Below are 15556 nucleotides of genomic sequence, written 5' to 3'. Positions count from 1 at the left end.
CTGCTGTGCTTAGAGCAGCGTTAGTATGCAAGTGATTAAGGAGGCATTTGGAAGGGTGTTTTAAAGTTGTATGTGATAGAAATGAATTTTTCAGAAGGGAATTGGATAAATGCAAAGTAGGCAAAAAGTTGCAAGGAAATGGGAAAAGAGGCAGGAAGTGCAACTGGCTGAATTGCTTTTGAAACAGCTGGCACACATTAATGGGTTAAATGGCCTCCTGTGCTCCATTATTCTAGATGTGTTTTTTTTAATCAATCTGTTCAGTTGTGATGTGAACCATCTCTAGAGTAGGTGTGACTTGAACCAGGCCCTTCCAGCTCAAGGACACTATCATTTGTGCCACAACAGCACCCAGTAAAGCCATCTATACTATCCCAGAGCAGGACCTAGACAAGCTTGTGCTGACTGACGTAGATTTTGTTTTGATCAATACGTTCAGATATGTTACAACATAGGTCTGGGGCAAGTGGGACTTGAACCTGGGCATACTCCATCGTTCTGTGCTGATGAATGTTAGTTGCAGTTACCAATAAAAACATAATTAGCTTAACTTAATGAGCAGTAATGTGGATTCAAAAGGCTCGGTGGTATTAAATTTTACAGTTTGTTATTGCAAAGTTGCTTTGCGCAAAACCTTTGCTAATTCATTTGAAATTGTATTTTGCTAATCTCTAAATTTGAAAAAAGGAAATGGTCAATTGTAATTTTCTTTATTCACTCATGGGATCTGGACATTGCTGGATGTATCAACATTTATTGCCTTTCCCTAGCTGCCCATTAGAGGGTGGTGGTGAGCTGCCACCTTGAACCACTGTCCATGTGCTGTCGGTAGACCCACAATGCCTTTGGGGAGGAAATTTCAGGATTTTGTCCTGAGAAAAAATGGCTGACAGGACCTAAATAATGTGTATGCTTATCAGATAAGATCAAATTGCCAAAGGCAAAAAACAATTGTTTTTCAAAAAAATCCTAATAGTAAAAGAGAACTTGCAAATTTTTGAGACGAAGTTTAGCTCAAGTTGAGGTTCAGGTTGTAAGTTTGCTCGCGGAACTGGCAAGTTTGTTTTCAGGCATTTCATCACCATGCTAGGTAACATTATCAGTGAGCCTCCAGTGAAGTGCTGGTATTCTGTCCTGTTTTCCAGATAAACACAGTCCGCCGATTCTTAAATAACGAACTCCAACAAGTAGACCCAACACACCCAGAAACTCGAGCCACACTACCATACATCAAAGACATCTCTGAGATGACTATCCGACTCCTCTGACCCCTTGACATTATGGTAGCCCACAAACCTACCAACACGCTGAAGCAGCTACTTATGTACCCAAAAGACCCTATACCAATAACTAGCAAAATGAGTGCCGTGTACAAAATACCACGCAAGTACTGTAACAAACACAACTTCAGACAGACAGGTAGAAAACTAGTCACCAGGATACACAAACACCAACTAGCCACCAAAAGACATGACCCACTATCACGAGTATCCTTACACACAGATGAAGGACACCACTTCGACTGGGACAACACATCCATCCTAGGACAACTAAACAGAGACATGCACGGGGAATTCCTAGAGGCCCTGGCATTCAAACCAGAACTCCATCAATAAACACATCAATTTGGACCCCATTTACCAACGTCTGAGAAAAAGAACTAGAAAAGATATCACCCACCTTAACAAATCAAGACACAAATAGAAAGTTGGACAGAACGCCAGCGCTTCACCGGACACTAACTGATGATGTTACCTAACATGGTGACAAAACATCTGAAAACAAACCTGTCAGCTCAACAAGCAAACTTATACCCAGAACTTGCAACTTTTACAATTCTGTTCTCTAAAAGTAATCTTGTTGAAAGATTCTTGGGCTGTTCACATTTGCTAAGTGTACTGATCTTTGTTCAGAAGGGAAGCACATTAAAGTATTGTAATGGTTTATAGTTGATTTACTAACTAACTGCCTTCATTATGAATGCTCCTTGTACATCTGCAGTTTTTTTGTCTCTACACTTCTGCAGTCAAAGGCAGCCAATGAGGTTACACCTGCAGCAGGAGTATTTTTAAGGGCTAGTAATGAGGCAGGCAGACACTCTCTCACTCTCTCTCTGTCTCACTCTTCTCTCTCATGCATGCACACATGGTTGCTAATTTAGAATTCCGAGTTAGGGCCATGAAGAGTTTGGATTGAGAGATTTGCTCATATGAAACTGCAGTCAAGATGCAGTATTAACAATTTAGTTCAAATGTATCTCTTTACTTTTTTATCTTGGCTAGTATCCTTAATTTTGTCTGTGCATGGGTATGTGCCAAGAATTGATGTACCTGATAAGTCCATAAGATGTAACAAATCTTTCTTTCTGAACATCTCAAAAAATAAGTTTGGCAGACTTGCCTTGAATGCCATAACAATTTCTATTTATATTGCTATAGAAGTGGTTTGACACACAGGTTTTTAGACATTGTTCTTTCCAATACTAAGGTTAAATCATGTCTTCCCAAAATCACTCTGGATTATAGTAGCAATTCCTTTTGATCCTAGGTGAGGAATTAATTTTCCCTATCATTGTGTAATCATCACAGATTGGTAAACAGAGTATAGAAACTGAACAGTTGTATTGTTTATTCACAGGCTTGGGCAGAGTGCATTTGTCTTCTTGATCACTATATTGCACTCCCTGACTTTTCTCGTCACTCACTGCTAAATCCTACCATTTCTGAAAATGGTTGGCTTCAAACCCACAGACGTTCCTCCCACAGCCTCGGTAAAATTTATTGGTGCTGGAACAGCTGCTTGCATCGCTGACCTGTTCACCTTCCCTTTGGACACTGCTAAAGTCAGATTACAGGTAAGTTCCCAGCAATGTACAATGTAAGTATGTGGCTTGAACCAGCATAGACATTGGCATACCACCTGACTTGATCTGATACATTGTTGTGAATTCTTCACTTTCAACCTTCACTGTAACATTTTCAATGAATTTTACTAACTTTTTAAAATGTACCAAAAGCACTGAACATTTCTTGGCAATATTGCTAGATTGTTTTGAACAGTTCCAGCATCTCTCAGAATGCATGGGCTTTATTTGGTACAGATTTGAGAGAACAATTTTAATGCCCATTTTTCTGCACACTTACACTGTTAAAGCTATCGTCTGAGTCTCCGATTGTGTGCCATCATATGGGACCCGTTATTAGCAGTGCAAATGTAGGAATTTGATCCTGAATGCTGATCTCCCACAAGTAAATGCCAGTACTATCTAACTTGTATCCGTCTACATATGTTAACAATTGGAAATGTCACTCTAGTAGCTGCTGATCTTTTTGTTTGTTTGGTGTTTAGTGCTTGTGCTACATTGCCCACTTTGGCCTCACTTATTAACAATGAGATTAAATTTTGAGACTTTCTGCTTCTCAAACATCTACTCACAATATTTCCATATATGTAATTTTTTTACGAATAGCAGTTTACAAGTACCAAGCTGGAAATACCCTGTGATGACCGAGTGCTGGATCTGGGATGCCTAAGTGTTAGACTAGTCTACATGTGAGTTGGGCTGACCCCAAATCTCACAAAGCGCCTGTTCATCCGATTTTTGTCCTGCACAGATTCAAGGAGAATTGAAGTCTGCTGCAGAAGCGACCACCGTAAAGTATAAAGGTGTCTTTGGCACCATAACTACAATGGTCAAGACTGAGGGACCAAGAAGTCTCTACAGTGGTCTAGTAGCTGGTCTCCAACGTCAGATGAGTTTTGCTTCAGTGCGCATTGGACTTTATGATTCTGTGAAACAGTTTTATACCAAACGATCTGAACGTAAGTATGGTTTATAATTTAACTAGCAAAATTGAGTTGTTTATACCACTTAATAATGTGAGAATGTCTGTCTGATTCTCCAGATAGGGCAGTGTTTTGGATTCTTTTCCATCTAATTTTAATGAACTTAACTATGCCAGAGGATACACAATGAGGGCTTCTAATTTGATTTAGGGGTGATTTAGATCAAAATGTATTTGTGACTGTAATGTCAAACCAGTCTGGGAAAGATTAGGTATTGAGCAACCTACAATTTTCTGAACCAATTTTAGGTTGCACAAGGCTGATTTACTTTGACTTTTAAAAAAAATATTTTCTCTTCCTTTAAAAAGACATTGGAAGCTAAACTTTGGTGAAGCTAGTTGATTAACCTCCAGGTTAAAAATAGCTTGCCGATAATGCAAAGTTAGGTGGAAATGAAAGCTGTGAAGTGGACACAGGCTACAAACTTGTATAGACAGGGTAAGTGAATGGTCAGCAAAATGATAGATGGAATATAATGTGGGTAGGCTGTGATTCGATTGTTCATTTTGGTCATAAAAAAAGAAAAGGGGAATTTTTTTTAAAAGGTATGAAACTTATAAATGTTCAGAAATACTTGGCTGTGCTTGTACAGGGAAATAACAAGGTTAGCAGGGACAACGACTGATTAAGCAGCCAAATGGTATATTTGCCTTGAGCGCAAGGGGAGTACAGGAGTGTTGCTGTACTTGTGTAGGGCTTTGGTGAAACCACATCTTGGTGTACTTGTGTCATTTGGGTCTTCAATATGTAAAGGAGGATGTACTTTGGGGTAGTACAGCAGACATTTTATTTGATTCGTCCCTGGAATGAGAGGATTGTCACATAGAGAGAGCAAATTGGGCCTATCCCTGGAATTTGGAAGAATTGGAGATTGATCCAATTGAAATATATGTGAGACTGAAGGGGCTAAACAAGACACTGAACATGTTTTCCTTCATTCTAGAACATGGGGACACATCCTCTGAATAAGAGGGTGATCATTTAGGATTGAGATGAAAAGTTTATGTAACTGTTTGTGAATCTTTGCCTATACAAAATTGTTGTGAATCCTACATTGGTCGATATTTGCTTTAAACATATTCACCAATTTTTGGTCTGAGTAGAGGGATAAAAGAGTGGGCAGGAAAGTGGGTTGAAGCTTAATATCAGCCACAATCACACTGGTGGTGGGACAACCTCCACAGGAATCATCCCTACTTCTTGTGGTTCAGCAAGGACAAGCAGCAGCATCAGCCCACTGACACCAGCTTTTGTCCATAATTGGAAATAGTGATCAGACAACAGTTAGTTGAGTGGATGCAAATTATAAGGAAACCTGAAGATTAAGCAATGTTTTGGTATATCCATTTGGTCTACATTCAAACACCACACACAGGTTTTGTTGTCCTCCATTTGGATCATTTTCAATATCGGGCAAATTCAAAAACAAAATATTCATTTTTCAGTTTAGCTGATTAAAATAAAATTGGTCATGCAGACTATTTTTCATCACTGGTTGAATTATTTTAGATGTTGGTGTTGGAAGCCGCCTACTTGCTGGTTGTACCACAGGAGCCATGGCTGTGGCCTTTGCCCAACCAACTGATGTGGTGAAAGTAAGATTTCAAGCACAAGCAAATCTGTCCAGTCCAAACAGAAGATATAATGGCACCATTGAAGCTTATAAAACCATCGCCAAGGAAGAAGGTGTTCGGGGATTATGGAAAGGTATGTGCCTTGCAGTTCTAATTCTATTTTGGAACAACATATTGTAATTGCCAATATTTTACCTTTCTCAATTAACTGGAAATCTGTTGACTACTTCTTTCCGCTGTCTTCAGGGAGTATTTGTTTAACAGTAGGGAGATGGTGGTATGGTTATAATGTCACTAGACTAGTATTCTAAAGGTATAGATTAATACTTTGAGGACACTGGTTCAAATCCCATCTTCACAGCTGGTGAAATTTTAAATGTAGTTAATAGAATTTGGACTAAAATACTCTTCTCTGCAATGGTAACCAGAAAAACACCTGGTTCACTAATGCCCTTTCCTTTAGGGAAGGAAATTTGCCCACTTTACTTTCATCAGGTCTGTGTGACTGCAGACAAATGTAAATGTGGTTGACTCCTAGCTGCTCTCTGAAATGGCCTGGCAAGCAACTCAATTCAGTGGAAATGAAAGATGGTCTTGACAGCAATGCCCACATGAAAAGTTCAGAAACTAGGAACTGCTTATTCATTCCTGCTTCTCAGATCTGCCATTGGCACTGAATCTGGAATAGCTGACAGCAGGATAAGGGAGGCTTTGGAAGAGGCTGACAATTAACAGGAACAAGCTGCCTCTAGGAGAGCCTTCCCTTTTTAACAAGAGAGCCCTATCTGCAAACCTTTCTTTTCTTTATTCTGTGATAAGCTTGTTGGCAAAGCCAGTATTTGTTGCCTATTCCTGAGTGGAACGTTAGGTCATTTCTAAAAGCACTTGAGAATCTCCAACATGGCTGTAGGTCTGGAGTCAAATGTAGGCCAGACTGGATAAGGACAGCACATTTCCTTCCTTAAAGGGCACTGGTGAAATGGTGGGGTTTTTAAAGACCGTTTGTTAATTGCGAAACTACCACCAAGTCTGATACTATGAATTCCTAATTAATTGAATTTAAACACCATCAGCTCCCCTGGTGAGATTTGTAACCATGTTATTAAGCATTTGCTTAGCATACTGAATGACTAGTCAATAGGCATATTTACTGCTATGTCATTATCATTCCCCCATTATTCTATTTATTGATTTAGAAAGTTAATGCTTAAAATGTGGCATGTGTTTGTGTAGGGGAAATCTGTCTCTGACTGGCCCTCCAACCTGCCACAGGAATGTATCAAGCTGGGCGCTGTCCTCCGCAGATCATTTGGATAGGTCCAGAGTAGCTTCAACAAATGCTTTTGGAGGGTAGGTAGGTGTCCACACCTACTCACTCCCTTTCCAAAGCATCTATGAAAGTACACTAGCAGCAGGAGCATGCCCGCAAACTGTTTGAAAATTCTGCTCTATTCTGCACTGCTTCAGGTTACCATGAAGGTTCTGCATTCTCACCTTTTGCCACTTGCCTGAGGTGTGGTGACCATCGGGTAAACCAGTCCTCTCTGCCTAATGATCCTCTGGGACTTTGACTTTTTTTATGCAGCAGAAATGACAAACCTGTACTCTATTTCTCAAACTGGAATTGCATATTTTTATCAATTGAATTGGCAAGTTGATATTGGCACCATTTTACATGAGAAACTTTATTTCTTTTATTGTCAGCCACATTTAACTAATAAGAAGAATGGCTTCTCCTATCAGTTTTCTACAACGGGATCTTGATCAGATGGGCCAATGGACTGAGAAGTGGCAGATGGAGTTTATTTCAGATAAATGCAAGGTGCTGCATTTTGGGAAAGCAAATCTTAGCAGGACTTATACACTTAATGGTAATGTCCTAGGAAGTGTTGCTGAACAAAGAGACCTTGGAGTGCAGGTTCATAGCTCCTTGAAAGTGGAATCACAGGTAGATAGGATAGTGAAGAAGGCGTTTGGTATGCTTTCCTTTATTGGTCAGAGTATTGAATACAGGAGTTGGGAGGTCATGTTGCAGCTGTACAGGACATTGGTTAGGCCACTGTTGGAATATTGTGTGCAATGCTGGTCTCCTTCCTATCGGAAAGATGTTGTGAAACTTGAAAGGGTTCAGAAAAGATTTATAAGGATGTTGCCAGGGTTGGAGGATTTGAGCTACAGGGAGAGGCTGAACAGGCTGGGGCTGTTTTCCCTGGAGCATCGGAGGCTGAGGGGTGACCTTAGAGGTTTACAAAATTGAGGGGCATGGGTAGGATACATAGGAAAAGTCTTTTCCCTGGGGTCGGGGAGTTCAGAACTAGAGGGCATAGGTTTAGGGTGAGAGAGGAAGGATATAAAAGAGACCTAAGGGGCAACCTTTTCACAGAGGGTGGTATGTGTATGGAATGAGCTGCCAGAGGATGTGGTGGAGGCTGGTACAATTGCAACATTTAAGAGGCATTTGGATGGGTATACGAATAGGAAGGGTTTGGAGGGATATGGACCGGGTGCTGGCAGGTGGGACTAGATTGGGTTGGGATAGCTGGTCGGTGTGGACAGGTTGGACCGAAGGGTCTGTTTCCATCCTGTACATCTGTATGACTCTAAGTCTTTGGATTGTTGTAGCTCAGTGTTGAGGCACTCCTGTGGTTCAGTGGTAGTGTGCCTACCTCTGAGCCAGGAAACTCAGGTTGAAGTCCCACCTGCTCCAGAGATGTCATAATCTCTGAACCGGTTGATTAGGAAAATATCCAGCAAATGAAGCTGCTAAATTCAATACAAGTGGGACCATCGGGGATGTAGGATGAAAACATTATAATTGTACTTTGAGAGTTAAGCTGTGACTTTTATTTTATATTCAGCACTGAGAATACATAACAGAATTCCAGATCCTGTACAGGACTGCCTCCTGGTACAATTTCCACAAACCTGTCTGTTCAGCAATGGGCACTGGAGCTTGCACTTAAAGTTGTGGATCTGTTGTTTTTGTTCTTGTTTATTCACTCATTTAGGCATTACTGGCCGTGCCAACATTTTATTGCACAAGCCTAATTGCTGTGAAGAAGGCGATGCTGAACTGTCTTCTTGAATTGCTGCAGTCCTTAGACTGACACTGCAGTTAGGGAGAGAGTTTCAGGTTTTTGACACTGTGCAGGCACAGCTTTATATTTCCAAGTCTAGAAATTTAGGGGCTTGGAGGCGAAATGGCAGGTATTAACGTTCTTTTGCATCTGCTGTGCTTATTCCTCAAGGTGGTAGAGGTGGCAAGGTGCTGGCAAAAGAACCTTACTGAGTTTCTACAGTACAAGTAAATAGAACACACTGACACACAGTTTTAGAAGCAGCAGTGGTGGAGGGAGTGAATGTTGAAAGTAGTTGATGGATTGCCAGGCAAGTGGACAATATTCTACCATCCACCTAACTTGTAGATGATCGACTTTGGGGAGTCAGGTGGTGAGTACTTGTTGCAAGATTCCGAGCTTTGACTTATTCTTGTAGCCAGAGTATTTATATCTCTGATCTAGTTCAGTTTTTGGCTAATGGTGTGTCTCAGGATATTGATAGTGGGGATTCAGAGATGGTAGTGACCTCGAACATCTGGGGTAATAGTTATATTCTGTTTTTGGATTATTGGTGCTGGAAGAGCACAGCAGTTCAGGCAGCATCTGAGGAGCAGCAAAATCGACGTTTCGGGCAAAAGCCCTTCATTCCTGATGAAGGGCTTTTGCCCGAAATGTCGATTTTTGCTGCTCCTCGGATGCTGCCTGAACTGCTGTGCTCTTCCAGTACCACTAATCCAAAATCTGGTTTCCAGCATCTGCAGTCATTGTTTTTACCTAGTTATATTCTATATTACTGGAGATGATCATTGCCTGGAATTTATGTGGCGTAAATGGACCTGATAAGTGACAAATAACAGATTGTGCAGATCTTGCTGCACCTAGACCTGTACTGTTTCAATGTCTGTGGTCGCAGGAAAAGTGCTGAACATTGTTGTCATCTGCAAATATCCCCACTTCTGAGACAGTGAAGTGAGGCAGGGGAAGGCCATTGATGGAGATATTGATTGAGCTGAGGACACTATGCTGAGGGACTTCTGCAGAGATGTCCTGAGACTGTGATATTTGTGCTCCAACAACCACAACCATCGTTCTTTCTGCTGCGTATGACTCCATGCTCAGTCAAATTCTGTGATAATTGACCTTGTGAACCTTATCTTGCCATTATGGACAATTTTCCACATTTCTGGGTGGATGCCAGTGTTACAGCTGAACTAGAACCAGTGGGTGAGGCCAGTTCTGGAGCAGACTTGCTGGACCATTTGAATTGGATGAAGACTGACATCTGTGTTCCTGGGGACCTCAGGTGGAAGGCAAAATGGATAGACACTTTTTTGACTAAAGCTGGATATGAATATTTCAACCTTATCTTGTACACTGATGTGCTGGGTTCTCCCATCATTGAAGATAGTAATTGCAGAACTGTCTCCTGTGAGCTGTTTAATTATTGAGGACTGTTTGCAACTATGTGGTGAGTGCAGAGCACGGATATGATCCATTGGTATTGGGCTGACTTAGCCCTGTCTATTCTATTTGACAAGTAGACTGGTTTTATAGCTTCACTTGGTTGACATCTCACCATTAAATGTACCTAATGCTGCTCTTTGCGTGCTCTCCTGCATTTTCCATTTGAATCAGGGTTAATCTCTCAGCTTGATGATCATGATAGTTGATGGCCCATAGTTAACAGAAGTACGATCTATTATGTTGAAGGTGTTGGGATCTGAACATATAATATTGGAAATTCTGAATCGATAAATTGTTTATGAATATCATTAAAATTGACATTTAACTTTCTGCAGGGACTTTTCCAAATATTACCCGTAATGCCATTGTGAACTGTACAGAGCTTGTTACCTACGATCTGATCAAGGATCTATTGATGAAGAATGGTCTGTTGAGTGGTAAGTGTTGGATGAGATTCCCTACTGCTTACACATTGGAATGTTATCAATTCTAAAATGAGATTTAATTGAGGAATTTTCAAGTTTGAATTGAATACAGTTGACCTTCTCTAAGAAGTAATCCATTCACTTTATTAATCCAGGAAAAATACAATTGAGTAGTAGTTTTGACCATATTGTGTTTTAACGTGTGTACTTGCCTTGAAATCTAATGTGATTTTTAGCCTGTGAAGGACTCAGTACTGTTACAAATGTATTTCTGCTGCTGGTGTAAGCCGTTCCTAAATCTTGGATATAGCTTGTACTTCAAAGTGTACACAAATCAGATTAGTGACTTATTAATGGGTATTTTGTGGATAACATGATTTTTTTTTTAACCATAACTGGTTCTGTTATGTTACTTTAAAAACAATTTTTGTAATTAAACAATTGTTAGTGTTTCCCTTAAATTGTCAACGGATGAACTAAGGAAGTTAAAGATTGTATCAAATGAAACAAAAGTCACAGCATGCTGTTGGGATTTAGTAGTAGGCATGATTGGGAAAAGCTTATAAACAAATAAGGGAATGACTTTTAAAAATAAAGAAGTTAGAATGAGAGTAGGAGATATAAAAAACAGATATTGAGTTCTACAAGCATATGAGAAGGAAGCGAGTAGCTAAAGTAAATTAGGCCCCTAGAGGGTGAGACTAGGGAATTAATCATGGAAAAACAAGCATTTGGAATTTGTCTCTACAGCAGAAGACAAAAACTCATCCCAAGAACATCCCATAGTCCTATCAGATGTAGGAAAAGAATTAGGCCATTCAGCCCATTGGGTTAAGTCTACCATTCAATGAGATCATGCTACTCTGAGAATCCTACACTCCACTTTGTCTTTTTCCCCATAGCCCTTGATGATAGGATCTAAATCGATGTGTTATTGATGGAGTTCTGGTTAGAGTGCCAAGCCTCTAAGAATTCTCATGCGTGTCTTTGTTTCGCCTGTCCTAGGCCAGATTTAGATTCCCACTACCTCCCCTTGAAAAAAAGAACCAGAAATGACATCACTCACCTTAAGAAACCAAGACCTATAAATAGAGAGCGGGACATTATTTTAAAAATCTGTTTATCTCAGCCTTGAATATACTTTAATGACCCAGCTTTGAAAGCCCTCTGTTGTAAAGGATTCCACAGGTTCACGGCTCTCTGAGAGAAGAAGACCTCACCTTTGTCTTTAATGGGCAACCATTATTCTTGTGTGCTGTCTTGGCACAGTAAGCACCTGGAAAGAGTTTGGCTCCTGTTCTGTCAATAAAGCAAAACTCAGCCCAGTATTTCTTTCCTACAGAATGGCCACATATAGATGGACACATAGACATTGTACATAATTCTTATCAGTAGAGAGTTATGGGAAAATGCAAGTAATTTGTGAGGAATATTGGAACAGCCATGATCCTATTGAATGGCAGAGCAGCCTTGAGGGGCTGAACGCCCTACTCCTGTTCTTATTGTCTTATGAATGAAACGTGCTTCTCTCCTTAAAGTCAAAAAGTGTGGTGCTGGAAAAGCACAGCTAGTCACTTTTATGCTCGAAACATCGACTCTCCTGCTCCTCGGAGACCGGCTGGGCTTTTCCAGTGCCACACTTTTTGACTCTCATCTCCAGCATCTGCAGTCCTCATTTTCTCCTAATCTCCTCAAAGGCCTGTTTAGTTGTAGTAACCAAAGGAACATTACCTTAAAAGCTATATCTAATAATAATTTACTACCTAAAGCTGGAGATGGTGACTTTTTTTTAAGTAGGAGATGGTCAGTGATGTTGTTGCATTTGGAGTGCTTTGTGTAATACCCTGTGGGCTACACCAGGAATCGTTATCAATAAATAATCTGATTTTTGAGAAGATTTGTAGCTCAGGTTGATGATAGATGTGTAGGTTAACTTGCTGAGCTTGAAGGTTTGTTTTCCAGATGTTCCATCACCATACTAGATAACATCAGTGAGAGTCTCTGGTGAAGCACTGGTGGTATGTCCCGCCTCTCTATTTATAGGTCTTGGTTTCTTAAGGTGGGTGATGTCATTTCTGGTTCTTTTTTTTTCCCAAGGGGAGGTAGTGGGAATCTAAATCTGTCCGAGGACAGGCAAAACAAAGACACGCATGAGAATTCTTAGGGGCTTGGCACTCTAACCAGAACTCCATCAATAACACATTGATTTAGATCCTATCTACCTCCCCTTGGGGAAACAAAAAATCTGGAAATGACATCGCCCACCTTAAGAAACCAAGACCTATAAATAGAGAGGCAGGACAAACCACCAGCGCTTCACCAGAGACTCTCACTGATGTTACCTAGTATGGTGACAAAATGTCTGAAGACAAACCTTCAAGCTCAGCGAGCTAACTTACATACGAATAATCTGTTTAAGAGGAAATGCTGAAACCTATTAATGGGGTTTTATGGGACCATCAAAGTTCTGTCTTTGCAAATTAAACCCAATATACAATCCTTTTCTCAGTTTCTTAGAACTACTTCTGCTTCTATTTAATAGGCCCTAAAACAATGGGAGGAATGTTCCCACTAAAATTACTTAATCTAAAATTTATTGTTAAACTGAATATCTTCACTGCAGATAACCTTCCATGCCACTTCTCCTCTGCTATTGGTGCTGGATTCTGCACAACTGTTATTGCTTCGCCTGTCGATGTAGTGAAGACAAGATACATGAACTCTGCCCCTGGCCAATACAGAAGTGCATTCAACTGTGCAGTAACCATGTTTACAAAGGAGGGTCTTACAGCCTTCTATAAAGGGTAGGAAATCATCATTAATGTCTGTAATTTAGTGAAGGAAAATGCTGGCTTCGGGTTTCAATAATTAGTGGATGTTGCTACTTTTATTCTATAATTGATACTGTAATTCAGGGTGGTACGTATTAGCAAAAGGAGGACTGAATCTCAGTAATTGAAAGCAAAAATAAGGAAGCTGTTTAGTAGATTACAATCAACACTTTCATGAGAGGCTGAAAGGAGATGAGTGGAGAGTTGGAGAGGATTTTGATAAAGGTTTGGGCATCTCCTTGATGTTATTGATTAATTCCACCATTTTAATTATATACTGATTTTAAAATTAAGCTGCTTTCTACTTATGTGATTTTTCATAAGTTTAAGATCTGAGCTTAATGTGGATTCCAGTTGTTGGCATCCAGAATAATCATCATAAAACCCTAAGGGGATGTTTGCATAAAATATAGTTTCTATCCAATCTGAACACAATTAGTGTAGCAAATATGTTTTGAATGTATACCCATGCATGTTTGTACTACCAGCTAAATCTAATTATTTCATTCTAGGTTTATGCCATCATTTCTACGTCTGGGGTCCTGGAACATAGTGATGTTCGTTACATATGAACAGCTGAAACGAGCTTTGATGTTAGCCAGGCTTTCTTAAGAATCTTCTCTGTAAACAAAAATAATGCGTAATTTTAGCTGCTGAGTTTGCACAACTTGTGTACCAATAATAACTTTTTAGTTCCTCCTACCTCTTTCTTTAGAACTTTGCATATTTACTCCAAATAGACCATGGGAACAGTTTCAGGATTTAAATTGCAATGTTCCATTGTGCTAGATGATATTTAAATTCTTTACTACTGATTTTCATATCTATCTTTTGAAACAATGTATCCTGTTGTCCAGAAAGGCCACAGCAGATTTGTTTTACCATGGATACATGTGAAGTAATTGTTTGCACAATTTTTCTGCCTTTCCCACTCCTCCAACACTCCCAACAAATTTGACACAACTGTCAGCAGGAAACAGCCACCCTTAATTTTGTGCCTTTGCGCCTAGAAATCTATTGGTGATTGGAACATATCACTGTGTGGAAGTACCATGCAGGTAGAACCTCCATTTTGATTTGGAGTGATGTTTGATTTTATTACTCTCAATTGTACTGTTGCTGTTCTATTTAAAATAAAAACATTCATTTAAAAAAAACTGTCTCATTGTGTCACATCTATAAAGACATTCTTATTTTGAGAAGAATAATTTGTACAGCCTATTATACAGATGATTTTTATAGCTAGATTTGCACTTGAGAATTGTTTTAAGTCTGTTTATTCATTCATAGGATGTGGGTAATTCTGCCAGCAACAGCATTTATTGCCTGTTCCTAGTTGCTTGAGGATGTTGGTTAGCAGCTGCTTTGAGCCATTGTAGTTCATTGTGGTGTCGGTAGAACCACAATGCTATTAGGGATGGGGTTCTGGGAATTTGATAATGACACTGGATGAATGGCAATATATTTCTAAGTCAGAATGGCAAGTTGCTTAGAGGGGAACTTAGGTGATAGTGTTCCCATATATCTGCTGCTCTTTTTTCTTTCTAGATAGTGGTGGAATGTGCTAAGGAACTTGAGCAAATTTCTGCAGTGCACCTTGTCAAAGGTACATACTGATGATCAGCACTCTCTCTTTTAAGCTGTTAGGGTCCATGCTTGTTGACTGGCTTGGTGATGCTTTGGCTTTTGGTTCCAGAAGCCAATATCTTGCATGGATTGTGGAAGTCCACATGGTGGAGGGAGAAAGTGTCTATGGTGAAGAGAATGAATGCTTGAGAATGTGGTGCCAATCAAGCAGACTTTGTTTCCTTCTGGATGGTGTCAAGTTTCTTGAGTGTTTATTGGAGCTGCACTCATTCAAGCATTTGGAAAGTGGTCCATTACACATCTGACTTGTGCCATATAGATGGTGGACAGGCTTTGGGGAGTCAGAAAAGGAGTTACTCACTGTAGAATTGCTAACCCCTGACTTGCTGTTATAGCTATGGCTAGTCCAGTCCAGTTCAGTGTTAACCCCCAGGATGCTGAATGTGGGTTTCGGTGTTCACATTGCTATTGGGTGCCAAGGGGTAATGATTAGATACTCTTTTATTGACAATGGTCATTAGCTGGCAGTTGTGTGGTGCAAATGTTGCTTGCCACTTTTTCAGCACAAACCTGGACATTATCCTGATCTTGCTTCATTTATAGGTAGGATGTTGTGCAATCATCAGTCAAACATCCCCACTTCTAACGTTATGGTGAAGGGAAGGGCCTTAGGATACTATTTTCAGGAACTCATGTAGAGATGTTCTGGAGCTGAGATGCTTGACCTCCAAAAATCACAACCATTTTCCTTTGTGCCAGTTGATATTCCA

The 15556-nt window shown here is 40.1% G+C and overlaps 2 protein-coding genes across 2 annotated transcripts in view; one reads left to right on the top strand and one right to left on the bottom strand.

The window, feature by feature from the left end:
* Positions 1-14356, top strand: part of LOC122550857 (dicarboxylate carrier UCP2) — a 32569-nt gene extending 18213 nt beyond the window's left edge. Inside the window, exons 2-7 of the mRNA XM_043692205.2 lie at positions 2638-2854; positions 3615-3822; positions 5356-5553; positions 10279-10380; positions 12992-13172; positions 13712-14356. Coding sequence (XP_043548140.1) covers positions 2729-2854; positions 3615-3822; positions 5356-5553; positions 10279-10380; positions 12992-13172; positions 13712-13811 — 915 coding nt within the window. The 5' untranslated portion in view covers positions 2638-2728 and the 3' untranslated portion in view covers positions 13812-14356. The remainder of the gene's footprint in view (positions 1-2637; positions 2855-3614; positions 3823-5355; positions 5554-10278; positions 10381-12991; positions 13173-13711) is intronic.
* The window catches only part of dnajb13 (DnaJ heat shock protein family (Hsp40) member B13), an 84870-nt gene that overhangs the window by 17303 nt on the left and 52011 nt on the right, over positions 1-15556 (bottom strand). The window lies entirely within an intron of this gene.

This window comes from Chiloscyllium plagiosum, unplaced genomic scaffold, assembly GCF_037043375.1.
Source record: "Chiloscyllium plagiosum isolate Xiang-an unplaced genomic scaffold, Cpla_swu_hap1 HiC_scaffold_6, whole genome shotgun sequence".
Lineage (NCBI taxonomy): Eukaryota > Metazoa > Chordata > Chondrichthyes > Orectolobiformes > Hemiscylliidae > Chiloscyllium > Chiloscyllium plagiosum.
This window is presented reverse-complemented; position numbering and strand designations above follow the sequence as displayed.